Source organism: Chlorocebus sabaeus, chromosome 9 (genome assembly GCF_047675955.1).
Source record: "Chlorocebus sabaeus isolate Y175 chromosome 9, mChlSab1.0.hap1, whole genome shotgun sequence".
Taxonomy (NCBI): Eukaryota; Metazoa; Chordata; class Mammalia; order Primates; family Cercopithecidae; genus Chlorocebus; species Chlorocebus sabaeus.
In genome coordinates, this window is record NC_132912.1 from 66,385,712 (window position 1) to 66,407,831 (window position 22,120).

General features: G+C 40.5%; 1 protein-coding gene across 2 annotated transcripts in view; it reads right to left on the minus strand.

Annotated features, from left to right (window-relative positions):
• VCL (vinculin) overlaps positions 1 to 22,120 on the minus strand; it is a 124,799-nt gene that overhangs the window by 16,991 nt on the left and 85,688 nt on the right. For both annotated transcript variants that reach the window (XM_007962962.3, XM_007962963.3), the window contains exons 7-14: positions 20,126 to 20,216; positions 19,144 to 19,291; positions 13,584 to 13,737; positions 12,698 to 12,873; positions 8,508 to 8,698; positions 7,089 to 7,288; positions 5,633 to 5,761; positions 1,886 to 2,035 (exon numbers count right to left, since the gene is read on the minus strand). In XM_007962962.3, the coding sequence (XP_007961153.1) occupies positions 1,886 to 2,035; positions 5,633 to 5,761; positions 7,089 to 7,288; positions 8,508 to 8,698; positions 12,698 to 12,873; positions 13,584 to 13,737; positions 19,144 to 19,291; positions 20,126 to 20,216 (1,239 nt within the window). The remainder of the gene's footprint in view (positions 1 to 1,885; positions 2,036 to 5,632; positions 5,762 to 7,088; positions 7,289 to 8,507; positions 8,699 to 12,697; positions 12,874 to 13,583; positions 13,738 to 19,143; positions 19,292 to 20,125; positions 20,217 to 22,120) is intronic.

A 22,120-nucleotide genomic window follows, 5' to 3' on the forward strand; every position in this document is an offset into this window, starting at 1 on the left:
TCCATTAGGAAGGAGTTAGCTCCATGTTACAGATGAGATACGAAGCATCAAGAACACAGAGGACTCGGCTGGGCGCAGTGGCTCATACCTGTAATCCCAGCACTTTATAAAGGAGGCCGAGGCAGGTGGATCACTTGAGGTCAGGAGTTTGAGACCAGCCTGGCCAATATGGTGAAACCCAATCTCTACTAAAAATACAAAAAATTAGCCGAGTGTGGTGGCATATGCCTGTAACCCTAGCTACTGGGGAGGCTGAGGCAAGAGAATCGCTTGAACCCGGGAGGCGGAGGTTGCAGTGAGCCGAGATCATGCCACTGCACTCCAGCCTGAGCAACAAAGCGAGACTCCGTCTCAAAAAACAAAAGAAAAGAAAAGATCACAGAGGACTCAAGTCCAGATCTGTCTCCAGAGTCTTCATTTTTTCTATAATTGAAAAAAGCCTAGATTATAAGTCTAGATTCCTGTTTCTATTTTTTAGGAATCTCAGTTTCATATTGAAATTGTGTTTTATGTTCCATGTTTTATGGGAGCTTTTAAAGAGTGTTAGACATGCTTGTAGATTATAAAAAATTGTTTAAAAGTTGGACAAGTTAAAAAGCTGAACAAGAGGATCTAGTTTATTAACATACCACATGGGCAAAAGTTGAATGATTAAGAGACATGCTCATTTCCCCCATATCTCCTCACAAGTTCACAGTATCACAAATTTGTAAAGTCTGGCATAGTTCTGAATATATCACAGGCACTCAATAAATGTCTGAATAAATAAATGAAAAAATAATGAATTTTCTATAATTTGAATAGAAGAAAAATTGTACAAACATTGTACTAATGTTGAGCTAATATTTTTAAGAAAACTTATCACATAGTAGACTTTTCATAACTGTCCAATTTGCTCCCAAACTTACTAGCCACGCCTTGTTACACAATAAGTAGAAAAAAGAAAGTTGTAGAAACAGCTCAATATGAAAAAAATAAATTAATTAAGAAAAAAAACTCTCACAAAGATGTGGAGAAAATATATAAACCCTAAATTAAAACAAAGTAGCCTCTTAAGATTATCCAAGCCAGTCGTGGTAGCTCATGCCTGTAATCTCAGCACTTGGGAGGCCGAGGTGGGCAGATCACGAGGTCAGGAGTTTGAGACCAGCCTGGCCAACATGGAGAAACCCCGTCTCTACTAAAAATACAAAAATTAGCCAGGCATGGTGGCGCACACCTGTAATCCCAGCTACTCAGGAGGCTGAGTCAGGGGAGTCACTTGAACCCAGGAAGTGGAGGTTGCAGTGAGCTGAGATTGCGCCATTGCACCCCAGCCTGGGCAACAAGAGCAAAACTCTGTCTCAAAAAAAAAAAAAAAAAAAAAAGATTATCCAAATATTTTCCTAGTTATGTGTGTATGTGGCAAGGGGATTGCTTTACTCATTTTTTCTACTTTCAAAACTAATAAATAGTCTTTGTAAAAAAAAATTCAAACATTACAAAAATGTATAAAGACAGTGACAGGGTCTTGCTCTGTCACCCCAGGCTGGAGTGCAGTGGGGCAGTTTGGCAGCCTCAACCTTGGGAGCTCAAATAATCCTCCCACCTCAGCCTCACAAGTAGCTGGGTTCACAGGCATGCACCACCACACCCAGTTAATTTTTTTTTTTTTTGCTAGAGTCGGGGTCTCGCTATATTGCCCAGGCTGGTCTCAAACTCCCAAGCTCAAGCAGTCCTCCTGCCTCACCCTCCCAAAGTGCCAGAATTATAAGTGTGAGCTACTGGGCTGGCCTATATACGTTTTCTTATGCCGTCTTACATTAAGTATTCAAAAATGTATAGAAACTGTTCTGTAATTAACTTTCTTTACTGAACACTGTATGAGGAGTGAGCAAAACCCAACCTGGGGTGTGAGTTCTCGGGCCGTCTTCACTGAGGCCTGAATGCCTTCCACTGTTGATTTATTAGCAGTACCAACCGCAGCCGCCTTCTCAGCCGTAGCACCAAGCTTTCCTGAATGGTTTTCAAAGTTAGCTGCCCTCTCATCAAATACCTTGAAGAAAAAACAGACATTAAGAACATTTATTTCAATCAAATGGGTCAGGTAGCCTAAGAAAAAGTCTCTTCCTTTAAGCAGGGGCAGCAACTGCTCAAAGACTTTAGAGATGACATCAAACCCTAGTTAATAAAACAACAGTCAAACTCCAAATCCTGGCCTTGATGGATCTCTTCAGATGTTTAGCCATCACCACCATCTGCAAATGCACACAAACACACTCACACACACACATGCACATACCCTTCATTTCCAGTTCAATCAGTGCTTACCAGGTACAAGCAAGAGCATTATATACTCTGCAGTAATTTGCTGAATGTGAAGACTAAACAACCCCCATTCTCAAAAGCTTATCTTCTAGTTTGAAGAAGATAGTCAAACCCACTCCAGACTCTATTGTAGGTGGCTGGGTACGTTAAAAGCCAAGAACATCCACGCCTTCCTAAACTAAGCTCCAGCCTCCCCAGAGCAGCATCCTTCATTTATCCCATTACCATTAATGTTGTAAAAACTCTGCCCTTGACCTCCAAGGGAAAAATGATAGCTGGTGCTCACGCTTAGGCCTCAGGGCAAGGATGACTGATTTTATTAACCCCAAATGCAAAACCATCTACTTAATTGTTCATTCAGTTCTCAAATTTTAAAAAAGTTAACGTTTCCTTTCACTGTGCAAGGTCGTATACCGTGGAGGGGACTATTTAACTTACCTAAAATAGCAAGAGATCTTTGGTCATTTGTTAGAATAGATTCTTGTAAAAGCTTATCTTCTTCAAACTAGAAGATAAGCTTTTGAGAATGGGGGTTATTTAGTCTTCACATTCAGTTAATTACTTACCGCACTATTAGAACTGATGCTTCCGAACAGCACTGGGTCAGGTTTATACATTACACGAACATGTCTGCAGCTGCCAGGTGGAATGCATCCTCTCTTTTGTCTCCTTCTGCCTAACTTGGAGACCACTTCTGGCTCTAGACAATCTCTAAAGTTCTCTTGGTTCAATAGCAAGTTCCAATATCATTGCCAGTGTTCTGTGTCTATCCTCTCAAGTCTCTTCCCCACGCCGGCCTCTTGTTTGGATTCAGCTACATGGGTTCCTGCCATTTAATGCTCAGAATCTCTGCCTAAAATCCCTGATCTCCTAGCCTCCTTCTTGTGGCCTCAGTTCTTTCACCCTAGCTGGTCTCCGACACTCTGGATCTCCTGGGCTTTTACCTACCTAATATCCTTGGTTGACCATCTCAATGCCAGACCATGACTGCTGCTCCTTCTCATTTAACTAACTGCTTAACTTGCTTTTCTTGTCACTCAACCAAAATTTACTGAGCACCTACTATGTGCCAGACCCTGAGACAGGTGCTGAGGATACAAAAATGAGTAAGACACAATATCCTCATCTCAAGGAACTCACAGCCCAGTGAGAAAAAAGCACTCGAAAACAGATTTACAATACAGTGTGCTATGTACAATAATAAAGCTAAGCACTGATATTACAGGAGCAAAGAAAAAGTACTTAACCTCTCTAGGAAGCAAAGGATAATAGGATGAAGGATAAATAGTAATTCACCAAAAAAGAAGGGGAAGATAATTACACAGAAAAAACAAAGACATGGAAAAGACAGACTATGCAGGAAACCACGAGCAACTAGGTATAGCTAGGGCCAGAAATGAGAGGGAGCAGTTTGTAGGAAACAGGTATCGGAAGTGTCAGAGCTAGATCACAGAGCTCTGGCCTTATCCTCTGTGAAAGGGCAGGCACCACTGAAGGGTTTAAGCAGGAGAATGTCAGAGTTAGGTTGTATTTTTATTTGACTGATGGCCTAGTGAAAGAGTCAAAGAAGACCAGTTAGAGCTATACAATCATATAGGCAGGGGGGGACTAGGAACAGAATTAGAGCTATGGTAACATGAACAGAAAACGGATGTGAGATTAAATGAGCATACCTTAGTTGTTTATTTGTATGAACGGGTGCGGGGAAGGGAAAAGTCAATGACAATTCACAAATTTCCAAGACAGAACAGAAGGACAACATATGCTGAGGTAACTAGGAAGCCTATAGGTGTAGAGGCCCACCTAGATGTATCTACTAGCATGAAAGAGAAGTCTAGAATGAAAAAAATAGCAAATCATCTCAGCCTAAGGGAGCAATCAGCTGAAATGCCTAGTAAGTCAGGTTATAGAAAGAAAACTGGGGTAATCGTCACATAATAACAAAAACCTCCACCTACCAGTTCTACACTGTCTTGGGTACCTGACCCAAACCCCTTCTCCTTCACTGCCAATACTATAAAGGCTAGAAAACCAAATACTCGCTTTCCTGAACTCCTTTGCAGTTGGTGGTCATGAGACAGAGTTCAAGCCAATGAGGTATAGCAAAGCTCTCCTAGACAATTTCTAGGAAAGCCTCTATTTTCACTCATTCAGCACCAACAATGTGGCAGGCACTGTTCCAAGAAGGGGGAATAAGGTAATGACAGAATAAAGTCCCTACCTGTATGGAGTTTTCATGGTAATGGTAGGAAGACAGACAAACCAAAAATGAAAACTGGGTAAATACATTAAATTTTGATAAATGCTAAGGAAAAAAGTAGGATATGGAGATGAAGAAATCCATGGAGATAGTAGTTGGGGTGGGGTTGTTCTCTTAGTGGTCACCCAAAAGTGATATTTCAGTAGAAAGCTGAAGAAAGACAGTAACTAATAGATATAGTTGTCTGGAGAAGACTGGAACAAACAAGTGCAAAGGCCCCAAGGTTAGAACATATAAACACACACTAGGAATACAATTCAAGGAGGTATATACAGATGTAGCCTGAGGGGGAAGAGTGGTACCACACGAGGGCAAAGAAGTGGATGGGGACCAGATCCAGTGGTGTGCTGAAGCCACTTGTACAGACTCATGGCAGCTCACAGGAGCCAAACATGTCCATCTCTTCCCAACTCAGGTTTCAGTGACTTCATGTTGAAACAGCCACCGTGGGAATATTTACATAAGGGAAATCAACAAACATTACAAATCAAGGTTTTTTGTTTTCCTGGAGAGTTGGCTTACCAGCACATCACTGGCAATTCTCTTCATTGTTAGCACTCTGGTTTTACTCTGGGATAGTGGGAAGTCATTGGAAGGGTTTGAGTATAAGAATGACATCAATTGATTTAAAAAGATCATCCTGACTCAAAAGGCACAGTTGTGACTGGAGTACCCCCATTCTTCATTTCTTCCTGCCTTTAACATGATGCCATCCCACACCCTGAGAAAATGACCTAGAAAATCACAGAAATGCCAGCTTTCATGATATTTAGTTGCTGAACCAGTGCCAAAGCTACCAACTTCCATGTTTCTTGGTTTGTGATGAAAACAAAGTTGTTTTAATCTCTGATGGTCAGGTCTTCTCTTGCTTGCAACTAAAGATATTCCCAACTGATACATGTGGAGGCTAAAAGTAGAGATGGTAGGGCTTTCCCTGTTCGGCTCTTCCACCCCTCATCTACAGTTTCCCAACCACTGATCCTGATGTACACTGTAATCACATTTCAACTTTACATATACCTATAGCACAGGCCAACAGAAAAATGGAAGACCTCAGATACCCACCTCTTCCCTATTAGGTGCGTCAGGAGGGGCCGTGGCTGCCACTGCCAACAGCTTGATGGGAGTTGTGGTATCACTGAAAACATCTGACACTTCCTGAGTCATGGCCTCCTGCATCCGAGCTTTTAGATCCTTCAAAACATTGTTTACATATGAAAATGTCCAGATATATCCTCAAAGCATATCTACTAATGCCCTTACTTCACTGACATTCATTCATCTATTCAGTCTTTCATTCAATAAATATTTATTGTTAACTGTGTACAAAGCACTGAGCTATTACAGACCAGATGTAATTTATGAATCCTGCCCTCTAAGACATTAGTGGTGTAGAAGAAATAAGACATGACCCACATGTCCCTAGAGATTGTTCCACTCAATCAAGGAATCCTATTTCCTTTCTTGGTGGCCTCTATGAAATGATACTGAGAATCATGAGGTTGAGCCCAAAGAAGGCCCAGAGATGAGCTAGAATTCCATACTATTGCCAGTGCTGGCAGGGCCTGATAATGATCACAGTAACTGTAAGGATTGTTTGGTGGATGTAGTGTCAAATTTCTAAGCAATTTATTATCCGAAGAAGAAAGAAATCAAGAATGGGAACTTTTTTAATCCGGGTTTTTTCAATTAAGTTTTCTAGAAAAACTCAGTAACAAATATCTGTATCAATTTCTAAACATGGGTCTAAATAAGAGTATTCTTAGAAGCCATGAACACGCTCTTTTCATAGTCATCACATTTAGTCCAATTTAAGTTTTCTGGATTTATATAAAGAAGTCTCCATCACCCTCATTGTTTCCCAAGGTGGGTGGCATAAACTAGCTGGTGTTACCTGAGATAATTTTAGGTGTTACATGGGCAAATGTTTTTATTTTAATAATTATGTGTTTCTTTTAAAGGATAATAGGAAAAAATATAACTAGCTTACCAAACCTAAGATTTCAGGATTATTACAAAGTTTTATTTTACTTATTTATTTATTTATTTGAAACAGAGTCTCACTCTGTCACCCAGGCTGGAGTGCAATGACGTGATCTTCAACCTCTGCCTCCCAGGTTCAAGTGATTCTCCCACCTGAGCCTCCCAAGTAGCTGGGATTACAGGCATGCACCACCATGCCCAGGCCACAGAGTTTTCTCTTAAATAAATTTAAGTTTTAAAAAGAAGTCCATTTTAAGAAAAATATTGGCTGAATAAAAGTACAGATGATATGTGGATAGAGCAAAAATCACAACAGGGCTCTTGACTGAGTGGAATTTGGAAAACAAATTTAGTTGCTACTATATACCAGCAAGCTTTTTCCTAATAAGCTCTAGATTTCCTTGTATCTTTGGTCACACTCTTTTCATTTTCCCTAGACACCAGAAATTATGTATTTTTCAAACCTCTCTCTTCCTTCCCTCGTCTTTCAATAATAGGAAGCATAAAAAGTAAAATGATATGTGCTCCTGAGTTCTACCTTTAAGGAGTCCTGGAGCTGAGATGCAAGTGCTCGTGCCTGAGGACTCTCCCCTTCCCCTCTGGCAGCCAGGTCAGCCAGCTGGGCTGTCAGCTGGTCCACTCGGTCACACTTGGCGAGAAGATCTTGCCGATAAGGCCCCATCATTACATTAGCCAGACGATGCCCTTCGGCCACAAGCCCCCGGATGGCAGCCTGACCTGGACCAAGAGAAAAACAATGAAACTTACAAGACCCAGAGGAGACAATTACAATGCCATTCTGCAGTGTGGTGCAGTGTGGTGTCTTGCTCTATCACCCAGGCTGGAGTGCAGTAGTGGCATAACAACAGCTCACTGCAGCCCTGACCTCCTGGCTCAAGCAATCCCTCCCACCACAGCCTCTCAAGTAGCTGGGACTACAAGTGTGCACCACCATACCTGGCTAATTGGTTTTCTTAGAGAGACAAAGTCTCACTATATTATCCAGGCTGGTCTCGAACCCCTGAGCTCAGGCAATCCACCTGCCTCGGCCTCCCAAAATGCTGGGATTACAGGCATGAGCCACCACACCCAGCCAGTTCTTTTTAACACTTTATTTTTATTTCGCTATATTTTAAAATCATGATCTAAAATCTATGTAATATTTTATCATATTAACCATAATTCTTTCACAAGTCAGTTGTTATTAAACATTTATGCTATATACAACTTAATATGTTTATTATTAAACATATATTCCTGTATGCAACTTCTTAAAAAGATCTCTAATTATTTGTTAGAAAAAAAATCCCTTAATTTCCTGAGTCAATAGGTATGAACTTTGTTTAAAGCTCTTGACATCTAATACCAAATTTAGAAAGTTTGTACTAATTTATTTCTCCAGTAAATTATACATGTGCCCAATTCTCCAACTCCTCACAACACTGGGTATAACTAACTTAGAATTTTGTCTTTTTTTTTTTTTTAAGAGACATGGTCTCTCTCTGTCACTGAGGTTAGAATGTAGTAGTATGATCATAGCTCACTACAGCCTGGAACTCCTGGTCTCAAGTGATCCTCCCGCCTCAGCCTCCCAAGTAGCTGGGAAGGTGTGACTACAGGTGAGCATCACTATGCCCAGCTAATTCTTTATCTTTTTATTTTTGAGGAGAGAGGGTCTTGCTGTGTTGCTCGGCTGGTCTCAAACTCCTGGGCGCAAGTGATCCTCCCACCTTAGCCTCCCAAAGCACTGGGATTACAAACATGAGCCGCCATGCCTGGCCCACTTCTTGATTACATCACAGGAATTTTACTGGCTGCATTTGGAAATGTAAGCATAGTTACTTATCAGCAGCTAAAGAACCCTTACCTAATTACAGATGTTACAGGACCCCTATCAACAACTTGCTTATTTGCACTGAGACCAATCTAATGGGGTTTAGTGCACTGCTGCCCTTACCGACTCCACGGTCATCCACTGTGGGATTATCAATCCACCGCTGTGCTTGCTCAATCTTGCCCTCAAGGTGTACAGCTGCTTTAGCAGGTCTGCTGTTGGCCACAGCCCGGTTGGTTTTGGTCTGCAGGTTCTGCAGGGCCGTGGCCACCTGTTTGGCCAAGGCTCGAGCCTCTGGGGAATCTCCTTTCCCCCTGCAGAGAAAAAGACAGCCATCCTGTCACACATAAACACTATTTACATTGAGATCACTTAGCTGTTAATGACAAATGCTAATAAGATGACAAATTGCTCATGATTACTATTAATTTGGTTTGAAAGGAGTGGTTTATTTGGCCCTTACATAAAAAATTAATAATTTACATTTAGATGATTTTGTCCTAGTTAAGACATTAAATATGAGTTTGCATCAGTGAAGCTCAAATCAATCATTTGGTTAGCTGAGCTCAATCAATCATCACTAGGTTAGCTGCACCCTCTGCCTGCCACCTCTGAAAGCACTAGTTCCCTCTGGAACTGGGTGGGCCCAGGCAGCCATGTTTGTTGTAGGAGCGGCTGAAGTAGTTACAGTCGAACTAGTAGTAGTACTATCTATCTTTTGAGTCCTAATTCTGCCAAGTACCGTTGCAAGTAATTTTTTGTTGTTGTTTGTTTTTTGTTTTGAGAGGAGTTTCGCTCCATCACCCCGGCTGGAATGCAGTGGTGAGATCATGGCTCACAGCAGGCTTGACCTCCCAGGTCTCACTGCAGCAATCCTCCTACCTCAGCCTTCCATGTAGCTGGGACTACAGGCATACACCACCACACCTGGCTAATTTAAAAAAAAAAAAACATTTCTTAGAGAAAGGAAACATTCTCCCGATGTTTCCCAAGCTGGTCTTGAACTCCTGGGCTTAAGTGATCCTACCACTTGGGCCTCCCAAAGTCCTGTGCTGGGATTACAGGCATGACCTACCACACCCGGTCAAAAGCAGTTGTCTTATATTATTTAATCCTTACAACAACCCTATGATGTAAGTAACAGTATTATCCTCATTACTAAAGAAACGAAGGTACGAGGTTGGATAACTTGCCCAATGTCCCATTACTTACTTTGATAGAGTCAGGATTCAAACCCAGCACTGTGACTTCAGAGTCTCCACTCTGTTTTGTTTTGTTTTGTTTTGAGATGGAGTCTCGCTGTGTCACCCAGGCTGGAGTGCAATGGCACGATCTTGGCTCACTGCAACCTCCGCCTCTCGGATTCAAGCTATTCTCTTGTCTCAGCCTCCTGAGTAGCTAGGATTATAGGTGCCCACCACCACACTCAGCAATTTTTTTAATTTTTAGTAGAAATGGGATTTCACCATGTTGACTGGGCTGCTCTCGAACTCCTGACCTTGAGTGATCCGCCCACCTCAGCCTCCCAAAGTGCTAGAATTACAGGCATGAGCCACCACGCCCGGCCTTCATTCTTAAACTACTATACATTTGGTATCACATAATTCCTAGTCCTTGCCATAACTGATTAAACTGGGTGGTTATCTACCTCAAGGACAAGATATCCACAGTCAGGCAAGGCACTCAATTAGATTCTGGGGGTTCTCAAAGTCCAGTATGGATAAAAGTCACTGGAGATCTTATTTTTAAATACAGATTGTTAAACCCACCATCAAAAGAGATTTGGATTAAGTATGTCTGGGGTGGGGTCAAGGGGTCTGCAATTTTAACAATCTTCTCAGATGATTCTTAGGCAGGTAAGCCTGGGTCCATACTTCAAAAACACTGCATAGTCAACCAGTGAGGGGATCTGGAGCTGGAAAGTGATTAAGCCTGGGCCATAGTAGCTCACAGCCAGAGACAAACCTCCAGATAAATAAACTAAGTCAACACACAGGGTGAAACAGACATAGAGGATACCACACAGTGACTAAGAGGTGGAGGGAGGGGCTTCCCGTTGCCACAAGATCTGGCCACGTTCAAGCTATTGGGTTTGATGAGGTGCCTCTATTTTCAATAATCCTCTACTTTTTACTTGACCAGGACCTTCCAACCAAAGAACCTCAACCAAGTACCAACACAGAAATAAAAAGACAACCACAATTATATCACAAAGAAAAAAACTGCCCCCAAAACCTTATTCCAAAGACTTCAAATTCTAACCACTATAAAAATACAAAGAATCTGACTCATTTTCCATCTCAGGTCCTCTAGCCATAGAAAGGTAACTTTCTGTTTAACTTTATCTGTCTCATGTGTAAAAATAAAAATAATAGGCTGGGTGTGGTAGCTTACGCCTGTAATCCCAGGACTTTGGGAGGCCGAGGCAGGTAGATCATGAGGTCAAGAAATTAAGATCATCCTGGCCAACATGGTGAAACCCCATCTCTACTAAAAATACAAAAATTTAGCTGGGCATGGTGGTGCACGCCTGTGGTCCCAGCTACTTGAGAGGCTGAGGCAGGAGACTCACTTGACCTCAGCAGGCGGAGGATGCAGTGAGCCAAGATCGCACCACTGCACTCCAGCCTGGCAGCAGACTGAGACTCCATCTCAAAAATAAATAAATAAATAAAATGAATACATAAATAAAAATAATAGCCCATCTGCCAGAAGAGCTAATTTAGATTCTGTCTCTCTCTCTCTCTCTTTTTTTTTTCTGAGACAGAGTCTTGCTCTGTCACCCAGGCACAATCTCAGTTCAATGCAACCTCCACTTCCTGCGTTTAAGCTATTCTCTTGCCTCAGCCTCTGAGTAGCTGGGATTACAGGTACCCACCACCAGGCCTGGCTAATTTTTGTATTTTTTTAGTAGAGACGGGGTTTCACCATGTTGGCCAGGCTGGCAGACTGATCTTGAACTCCTGACCTCAAGTGATCCACACACCCTCATCTTCCCCAAGTGCTGAGATTAGAGGCCTGAGCTACCTTGCCCAGCTTAGATACTCTCTTAAGAGTTCCTTTATGATTCTAAATTTTTGTAACATTCTCCTTTATAAAGTTGAACAAAGAAGGTCTTTAACATGACTCTGATCGTGGCTACTCCTGGCAAGAGGTTACATAGATGTATGTTTATGTGTGTGCTACAGTATTAAGTAATGATGGCATGAATGACCACACATGAAGGTCTGCTGTTAGCACCATTACCATTCATTACCTCTTCATCATTAAGAAACATTAAAGAGTACCTAGCATATATATGGACTTACATTAGGTCCTAAGAGTATAGACAGCAAATTTTACATTTGACATTAAACCCTTCCTTAGTGTTATTTTAGCATGTGCTGCAGGGGTTTTATTCTTAAGAGTGAAAAATATCTATTGGAAGAAGAAAGCAGTTAGGTGCAGTGGCTCATGCCTGTAATCCCAAAACTTTGGAAAGCTGAAGTGGGAGGATTGCTTGAGCCCTTGAGTTTGAGACTAGCCCTGACAACATAGTGACACCCCATCTCTACAAAAAATAAAAAAATTAGCCAGGCATGGTGGCACGTGCCTGTAGTCCCAGCTGCTCCAGAGGCTGAAGTGGAAGGATGGCTTGAGCCTGGGAGTTCAAAGCTGCAGTGAGGCATACTCATGCCGCTGCACTCCAGCGTGGGTGGCAGAGTGAAACCGTATCTCAAAAAAAAAAAAAAAAAAGGAAATATCCCTTTTCCATATCATCAAAGTAGGTGCCATGAGAGCCTTTAGGAGAGAAGGCTGTGGAGAGGCTGTTGTTATAAGAAAAATCATCCAGGAAATGTAATTTAAGTATCTTTTATACTTACTACTTACAAAATAACATTGCTGGGGAAGGAGGAAAGTACCTTCTTATGCTTCTTCCCTTCCACATACACATAGGAGTCTTCATAGCTAGCCACAAAAATTATTTTCCTCTTATGTATGAGAAACAGATAGGTCATAAACATGATGTATCAAAGCAAGTCCTAGCTTAGAAATTTAAAAAGCATCTCAAAAAAGGAGTTCTTATCTTCCTAAATTTATCAATTTATAACTATGTGACCAGCAATAAGTCATTAAACCTCAGTTATATCAGTGATACAACAAATTAACATCTGACCTAGAATCGATGAGAATATAGTGGAGGAGCATTGTAAGTGCATTTAACCTAGGGGAATTGAAATATGTATGAAGAAAGAAAGATAGGGAGAGGGAAGGGAGAGAGAAAGAGAGAGAAGAAAAGATATGAAAAGGCAATTTAAGGGTTAAATACATACTGTCTTCGTAGATCTGCTAATTTAGAAGTCAGAGCAGATATTTCTCCAAGGGAACGTAGAATGTCATCTCTTTCTTTAGGATCATCACATAATTCTGCTATTTTCCGAGCTTCAGCCAAAGCCCCTCGAATCTGCTCTTCTCCTTCCGGTCCACCATTTGGATCTGCAAGCCAGTTCTACACACAGAAACGGAGAAGCAGCACACTGTGATCTACTCACAAACTCCACTCTACTAAACTTAACCAGGCCAGAAGAAGGATTTCAAAAGTAATACACCAGTAATCATTTTTATAATGCTGGTCTTAATTATTGTACAGAGGTTCTTAGATAAGATGAACTCAATCTCTCATCTTTTTAAAATCAATTTTTTTCATGCCCATTAGCATAAAATATCTTCCCAAGCTTTATCTCATCTCTGAATTAACCACACCTTATTAGTTCCTCAGTTCCTCAAACATGTGTGTTTGTGAAATGCTTGAAAATCATTTTATGGTAGAGCAGTATCAGAAAACTTTAACCCCTAAACATTACAATGACCAAAGAGTTGTGAATTCTGGGACAAGGAATAGTTTTAATGTACTGCAATCTATATCAGGAACTAGGATTCCCTTGGTACTCTGAGTGCTTACTTTTAGCTAATTGAAGTGCTGTAAATTAAGATCTTTATTTCAAAATACAAATAAATATTTGTCTAAACCTGTGGTGGTAAAGGAGGTGTTAACATTGGTAAGTGCCAGAAGTCACTCATCACTTAGAAACCATTATCCAACCACAGTAAATGATAAGAGACAGAGAAGAAAGATAGGATATTTATGATTTAGGATATTTATGAAACATTTCTCTTTCTCTTTTATTTCCCACCCCTCTTGAAAATCACCATCACTACCTGAGCAGCATCAATCTTCTTTGCAATGCTCTGCTTTGAGTTGGTCATGGCTTCCAGCTTGCGAGCTGCATTTTCCACTTTTGCTGTGAGCACATCAAGACCCTGAGATACCTGCTGAGCTTTCTGCATGGCCACCGGTGAGGATCCTTGTCCTCTGCTCAAAACAGACATATGCTGTCATTGTACACCCTCAAATACTTAATGACAAAATATTCCCAATAGCACAGTACATGTGGTTTTCGTGAACATGCTTTGCTTTTTCCTTTCCCCCAGTAAATCTGGGACAGCACAAGAAAACAGACATAAACAAAGCAAGATGCCCAAATCACATACTTTTTCTTTTAAAAATGCACATTAGCTTCATGGAACTGCATAACCACTTTGAAGACCAGGCCAGCAAATTTTGATAATGATTCTCCTCTTGGTAGTGATTACATAATCAAATCTAAACTTCAGTGGGAAAATGTGCTGGTGATCTTATTGCTAAGGAGGGCTTTGTTACCATAGTAATGTGTGCTTCTGAAATAAATAGTCCATTAAATTGTCTTCTTATGGGCAAGTATACATTGAAAATGTTTCAGGAGGCAGCACACATAGTGTTAATGAAAGTGTACCATAGTGGGAACAAGCAGATCTGTGTTCAAATCTTGATTCTTGGTACCTGTGGAACCTTGTTTATGATGTTTAACCTCCCTGGGTTTCCGTTTTCTAACTTATATAATGAAGGTAACATATAATGAAGGTAGGTAATACATTTTCCCCACTTATGGAGTGGCTTCAAGTATCAAAATAATATACTTGAAAACACTGGTAATAAAGCTATACAAATATACAACCTACTAATATTACTGAATTATCATCATTTTTATAATGAACCTAATGATAATCTTAAATGCCTACCTTCCACTCCTAGGCAATCCATAAATATATAAATACTGAAACTAGCTAATACTGAGCACATGTTGATAGGAAACCACTGTTTCCCACCAAGTGCCTAAAGAACTGATTTCACTATTTTCCTCTCTCAGAAATGATACGCTATTCCTACCAAAAATGATATGAGTTCATGGAAACTTGTTTCTCTATTTACTTTCCCTATTTCTTTGTTTTGCCCTCATTTTACGATCCAGATTGTTTTAATCCAAGCAGCCTGGTAATCCCAATGATAGGGGCAGTAACTTTACCATTTGGTAGAATGGCATGGCCGATTATCCTAATCAGAACTTCTAATTTTAGGATAAACTCCAAAATACCTTTGCTTCCCTTCATAATAGTATTGATCTGTCATTCATCTATCTGGCCTCTGTGGGTTTTTTTTTTTTTTTTTTTTTTTTTTTTTGAGACGGAGTCTCACTGTTGTCCAGGCTGGAATGAAGTGGCATGATCTTGGGAGGCAGTGGTTGCAATGAGCCAAGACAGCAATTCTCCTACCTCAGCCTCCCAAGTAGTTCAAGTAATTCTCCTGCCTCGGCCTCCCTAGTAGCTGAGATTACAGGCGTGTGCCACCATACCTGGCTAATTTTTGTATTTTTAGTAGAGACGGGGTTTCACAATGCTGGCCAAGTTGGTCTCGAACTCCCGACTTCAAGAGATCCACCTGCTTCAGCCTCCCAAAGTGCTGGGATTACAGGTGTGAGCCACTGTGCCCAGTCTATCTAGCCTCTTTTTAAAATTCTTCTGTTTTTCATCTATACCAAAACTTGAGGTAATGAATTCATTCATTTACTGCTGGGTATATAAAAGGTATATATACACCTTTTCCTTGAAGTTGAGGCCGTCCTTTTATGTGGCAGAAGAGGGAAGACTTTTAGGAAACATAGTCTTTAGGATTTAATTTGCTTTTTTTCTTCAAATCTACTACTTCATGATGAGAGATCTTTTTGGTAAAAGAGTCCAACTGTATATTACAAAGTAATAACTTCTCTGAGGCTGGAAATGCAGAAATTCCAATTGTGAAAAAGTAAAACTATTTATGGGCTACACAGTTTTTTCATTCAAAATAGAAAGTTTTTATTGAGTCCTATGGGGGTAAAAATATATACTAGCAACCTAGAAACCTGTGTGACTTAACAGAATATCAAGAAGATATTCTTACTGTATTTCAGCCACTAAAATATTAAATAGCTGGGTATACTTAAAAAAGGACTATAGGGAGATAACTTTCTAATCTTTCATCAGGAAAGGATACTGCAGGCTCCACTGTGAAGCAGGCCCATAGTTACCCTTCACTGTTCTAGCCTTTTCTCTTTACAGATTAACGGTGGAACCCCTACAATAGCTACCTCATTCTCTTGCTCATACTCATCTTTCTCTACACACATACAACTGTGTATTTGAGAATTCCAAGTGAAAACTGGTGACCACACTGGGAAAAGGCTGCAGACAAAAGACACAAAAGTGAGAAATCGGAAGAGCCAAGAATCCTGTCAAACTGCACTGGCGTTTCTCTGAATGAGAACAAAACTTCTTTTTGTCTTTTTGCTAAGTTCTTGCCATGCTCATGACAGAGGAGACTGCATCTCAGCAGGAGAAAAGATTCACTGAATTCAATGAGATCACATTTATTTAAGCTGTTTCTTTCCCCTTCAACACAGAGACTCAACCTGAAATTCCTGGAGCTTCCAGGGCTACAGGGAATCCATGAACCTCTAGAAATTATATATAACATTGTATGGGCATGTTTATATACATCTTTTTAGGTTAAGGATGAATGTTTTCATCAGATGATAGAAGTGATCTTGGTCCAAAAAAGGTTAAGAACCACTCCTTTAAGATCTGCATTCTTGGCCAGGCACAGTGGCTCACACCCGTAATCCCAGCACTTTGGGAGGCTGAGGTAGGTGGGTCACTTGAGGTCAGGAGTTCAAGACCAGCCTGACCAACATGGTGAAACCACGTCTCTACTAAAATACAAAAATTAGCCGGAGTTCAAGACCAGCCTGACCAACATGGTGAAACCATGTCTCTACTAAAATACAAAAATTAGGCAGGCATGGTGGCACATGCCTGTAATCCCAGGTACTCAGGAGGCTGAGGCAGCAGAATCGCTTGAACCCAGGAGGCGGAAGTTGCAGTGAGCTGAGATCGTGCCATTGCACTCCAGCCTGGGCAACAAGAGCGAAACTCCATCTCAAAGAAATAAAATAAAATAAAATAAAATAAAATAAAATAAAATAAAATAAAAATAAATAAGATCTGCACTTATGCCTATTGCACTAATATTAGAGACCAGGTATAACAGTGCACTGCATGTAGAGGAGTGTTTCTGGGCCCTGTTTGTATGCAGACCTTGTGTATCCCAATTATCTCATGATGTTTCATGAGTGTCTCATCCTATTCCAAGTTTTCGTAATGTCCATACCATAAAATTATATAAAAATGAGGATCTTTTAGAACTTCATTATCACTATGGATGAGTTCATTTGTATGAATTCCAAACAAATTTATATTATAATGAGTTTTCTCAATAGCAAACTATGTGTATTTAGTTTATGGGGAGAAAAGCTCTGAAGGCCAAGGCTTTAGGAGGGTAAAAGGAAGGTAAATAATTGTGAAACCAAATAAATAATCATGAAAAGGAAACTCAAAAAAGCCCAGAAATTACCAACTTAGAGGATAACCGAGTTAAATGATGTTTTTATGAGGTGAAATAATTCCAGTGTTTTCACTCTATGTTTCTTTCTCCCCACCCTTCGTAAAATGTATTTACCCAAGCCAGACTTCACCACTGCCCCTTATTTTTCATAAGCCTATGGCTAGAAAATTAAAAACTAGATTTGTGTTTCAGTTTCAATTATGGAACAAGTTTCAACTTTGTTATTAGGCATTTGTATATTTTAAAAGCTTAAGCCAGGAGTGATGGCTCACGCCTTTAATCTCAACACTTTGGGAGGATCACTTGAGGCCAGGAGTTTGAGACCACAGAACATAGCAAGACCTTATCTCTACAAAATATTGAAAAACTAGCCAAGCATAGTGGCATATGCCTATAGTTCTATCACTCAGGAGGCTGAAGAAGGAACATTGCTTCAGCCCAGGAGTTCAAAGTTATAGTGAACTATGATCATACCACTGCACTTCAGCCTGGGTGACAGAGCAAGACCATGTCATTAAAAATAAAAAATTTGGCCGGGCATGGTGGCTCACACCTATAATCCCAGCACTTTGGGAGGCCGAGGCGGGCAGATCACCTAAAGCCAGAAGTTCAAGACCAGCCTGACCAACATGGAAAAACCCCGTCTCTACTAAAAATGCAAACTTAGTCGGGCATGGTGGTGCATTCCTGAAATCCCAGCTACTCAGGAGGCTGAGGCAGGAGAATCGCTTGAACCCAGGAGGCGAAGGTTGCAGTGAGCCAAGATCGCACCATTGCACTCCAGCCTGGGCAACAAGAGCAAAACTCTCATCTCAAAAAAATAAAAAATAAAAATAAAAAATTTGGCAGGTCATGGTGGCTCTTGCCTGTAATCCCAACACTTTTGGAAGCCAAGGCAGGTGGATCACCTGAGAATTTCAGACCAGCCTGGCCAACACGATAAAACTCTGTCTCTACTAAAATTACAAAAAATTAGCCGGGTATGGCAGCACATGCCTGTGATCCCAGCTACTTGGGAGGTTAAGGCAGGAGAATTGCTTGAACCTGGGAGGCAGGGGTTGCAGTGAGCCGAGATCGTACCACTGCACACCAGCCTGGGTGACAGAGTGAGACTCTATCTCAAAATAAATAAATAAATAAATAATTTAAAACATGTTTTAAATAAAGTCAGGCCAGGCATGCTGGCTCACCCCTGTAATCCCAGCACTTTGGGAGGCCGAGGCGAATGGATCACCTGAGGCCAGGAGTTCAAGACCAGCCTGGCCAACCTGGCAAAACCCCATCTCTACTAAAAATACAAAAATTAGCCAGGCGTGGCCGGGCACGGTGGCTCACTCCTGTAATCCCAGCACTTTGGGAGGCCGAGGCAGGCAGATCACAAGGTCAGGAGTTCAAGACCAGCCTGGCCAAGATGGTGAAACCCCGTCTCTACTAAAAATACAAAAATTAGCTGGGCATGGTGGTGGGCACCTGTAATCCCAGCTACTCAGGAGGCTGAGGCAGCGAACTGCTTGAACCATGGAGTCAGAGGTTGCAGTCACCCAAGATCCTGCCACTGCACTCCAGCCTGAAGACAGAGTGAGACTGTCTCAAACAAACAAACAAACAAAATTATCCGGGTGTGATGGCAGGCGCCTATAATCCCAGCTACCTGGGAGGCTAAGGCAGGAGAATCTCTTGAACCTGGGAGGTGGAGGTTGCGGTGAGCCAAGATCACACCACTGCACTCCAGTCTGGGTGACAGTGAGACTCTATCTCAAAAAATAATAAATAAATAAATAAATAAATAAATAAAGTCAGCAAAGGGAAAGATCACCTCCATCTCAAAAGAATTTAATAGACTATATTATCTCTGTTATTTACTAGCCAAATAAATAACTCAAAACTGGCAGAGGCTTGTTTTCTGAATCACCCTGTTAGGAATGAGTTACCCACTGCTGCTCTGTAAGGACAGAGGAACTTTACCTGGCACGGAGGTCAGCCACTTGATCAGTCATCTGCCCTAGCATTTTGCAGGTTCCCAGAATCTCCCTGCGTTCTTTGCCTGCACAGAGTTCACCAACTTTTCCAGCTTCATCTAAGATCTGTCTGATGGCCTGCTCACCAGCATCCCCTAAAATAAACAGATATTCAATATCTACACTGTTGACACATTCATTATTTAGAGAGGATACTTTACAAGTCATTTCATTCACCAAGGAATGGATGATTTTAAACAAGAGGAGTGAATAGAAGGCAACATATCTGATAGCTAACAGCCAAGTAGTGCCCTTAAACCATAGGGTGAGGTTTCAACCACAGACACTGCGAAAAAAGATACTGGAACCATATCTATTTGGAGATACTAAGTAGCTTGTGGTAAGAATATAGATGATGAAAACAGACTCTAATAATTTAATAGTATTTAGGACCTCCAACCTCCTTTAGGTTTTTCACATTCATTCAAATATTAATCTAAAACAGAATAAATATTGTATTAGAAAATCAATAAAGCCTAGTTCAATAACCTATTTGGGTCTTATCTTTATACAGTCAACTTCACTTTCCAATTCTCATTGGCATCGTGATTTGATCTGCTTAATTAAGTAGTCTATTGAGATAAATGGAAGTCTGCTCAATGGGAACTGGAAGAGAAGAACCTTTATTGAAAATAATTACCTTTTGGATTCAGGGAAGGGGAGGACGAATAATTTTGCAAAGAATGCCCAGCTCAGTATGACTTACTCCTCCATGATTAGAGGTGATCGAATCTATTTCCTTCATCCTTTTAAGGCCTACTACTTGTTTCAGTTACTCAAAACTATCAGATAATGGGGTATTCCCCATAATGTTACAGTAGTTCTCTCAGATGATGAGATTATGGGAGAATTTCTTTCTTTCTTTCTTTCATTTGCTTGGTTTTTAGCTTATCATTGTATCTATCAGAAAAGCAGAACTAGAGGGTTACCTGGGAAGGCACTAGGGTCATGGAGCCAATCTTTGGCCTGGTTCAGTTTGGAGTCTATGGAGGCCAATGCTCTCTTCATGGCTTCAGTGTCCTTTTGGAAAGAAATCCCACAATTACTTTCTTTGCAAAAGTTGAGATACCATGATACAAAGTAAGACAGAGAAGAAGTTACAGCATTAATATACATAGCTAAGGTAGTCAGTCCTACAAAGGCCTTAAAAATATTGTCACCACACCACAATTCTCATTTCTGTCAAAATGCAGCATCTTGCATGCAAATCTTCAGTTAATTCTATTCTGTTGCTAAACAGAGTAGAATTGGGTTCCCTATTGCTAAAACTGTGAAAACTGGTAAAATTGCTCAAGCCAGAATATGTTTAATGTCTTCAGCAGGAAAAAGCCCTGTTGTCACATGCCTCATTATCAGCCTTTCCACTAGTCAACATTCATCTACTGCAGCCTTGCCAAAGCCCTTCCCACTTCAGGGAAGCCTCATTAGTATGTGGTGCCACAAATGACAGTTCTTATACATCTTGTTTTGAAATGCACACGCTGGATGATGTTTCACTATATTCAATTAATCTGAAAAACTTGGAATTACTGGTTGGAAGAAACAATTGAAAATGTTAATCTAGCAATTTAATTTTAATTCCACAAATAAACCCCTCAAAGTAATATAATTTAAAAGTGTTTTCTGACCTTCCCTGCTATTCCTCATTCTTAGTTCCCTTACCATCCCTCACCTGGAAGAAGATGCAGGATAGAATAAATGGGTCTCAGCTTATTGTTTACAACCAGGATTCATGAGGACTATCAGGAAACTAGCATAAAATCTCCCAGGATACACCAGGAGAAGCTGAAACAACAGACTAATCACTTTAAATATATATAAGTATTTCAGTAAATGTTTTAAAATACATAAAAACACAGAGAACAATATAACACCAGCCATCACTTAAGTCTCTATTTAGCATCTTCAAAGACCATCTATCTTCCTTTTTGCGTAGGAAACTGACTCTTACAGAGTTAAGCGATCAAAGCACAAAGTTAACCTCTAAAATTCTAGACAATGTTCTAGCTTCAGTTTCCAATCCTGCACAACTGGGGTTCTTAAAATTGTTGCACCACTAGTTTTCCACACGGGGGCACCAGGAGCACCCCCACTTCCAATTCAAAAAAGACCCAGCACTATCACAAATAAGCATTGGCAGCACCCATAGTTAGGCTCAAGGTCCACAACTGTTCCAAAGCACCTATTCAAAAGATAGATCTCTCAACTGTAGGAAACCCTCCTTCCCCTTCTAAACAGACACAGATTATTCTCCTGTTGAATCCTTAGCTATTTGAGGCTCTAAATAGCAAATTCTCAGCTATAGCAATGAAAAAGAAGTGAACTAAATTACTGAAAAAATTGAAAATAAAATATTTTTATTATCAAGTTATATGTAACTATAGTAGCTGTCAATAAAAGGCACAGTCATAAGAAGATTCATTTCAAAATCCACTTGTAATTAGAAGAAGATATGTGGTATTTTTTAAGTGCTTTGATTCTCAAATGGCTTGAATATCAGCAAATCTCTCCTATCATGTCTTACATTAATTTGTGCAGAAAACCTTGCCTTCAAAATTAATGCAAAGGTAAGCTTTAGCTTAAATCCAAATTAGCAAGACCTGAATCAATAACTTTTTTAAAGAATCTGAGGCCAGGCAACTCCTAACCTCAGAGAACTGGGTAGCCTTCAGGATCTAACACAGGTTATCTAGGCATAGGTTTTCTTTTAATCACAAACTCTTACTTAGGAAGTGTGTGCACATCCTGGAGAATAATTATGTCAGTGTAAAAATATTTCGCTTAAAACCTGTTAAACCATTTTCCTAACACACTTTTATTTTCAGTGAGAAAAGCAATAGGTATTTATTACATTTCAAAAATCTAAATTCAAAGGGAAACGAAGGTCAGAAATTTTTATGTCTACTCTAGCATTAAAGGTTACT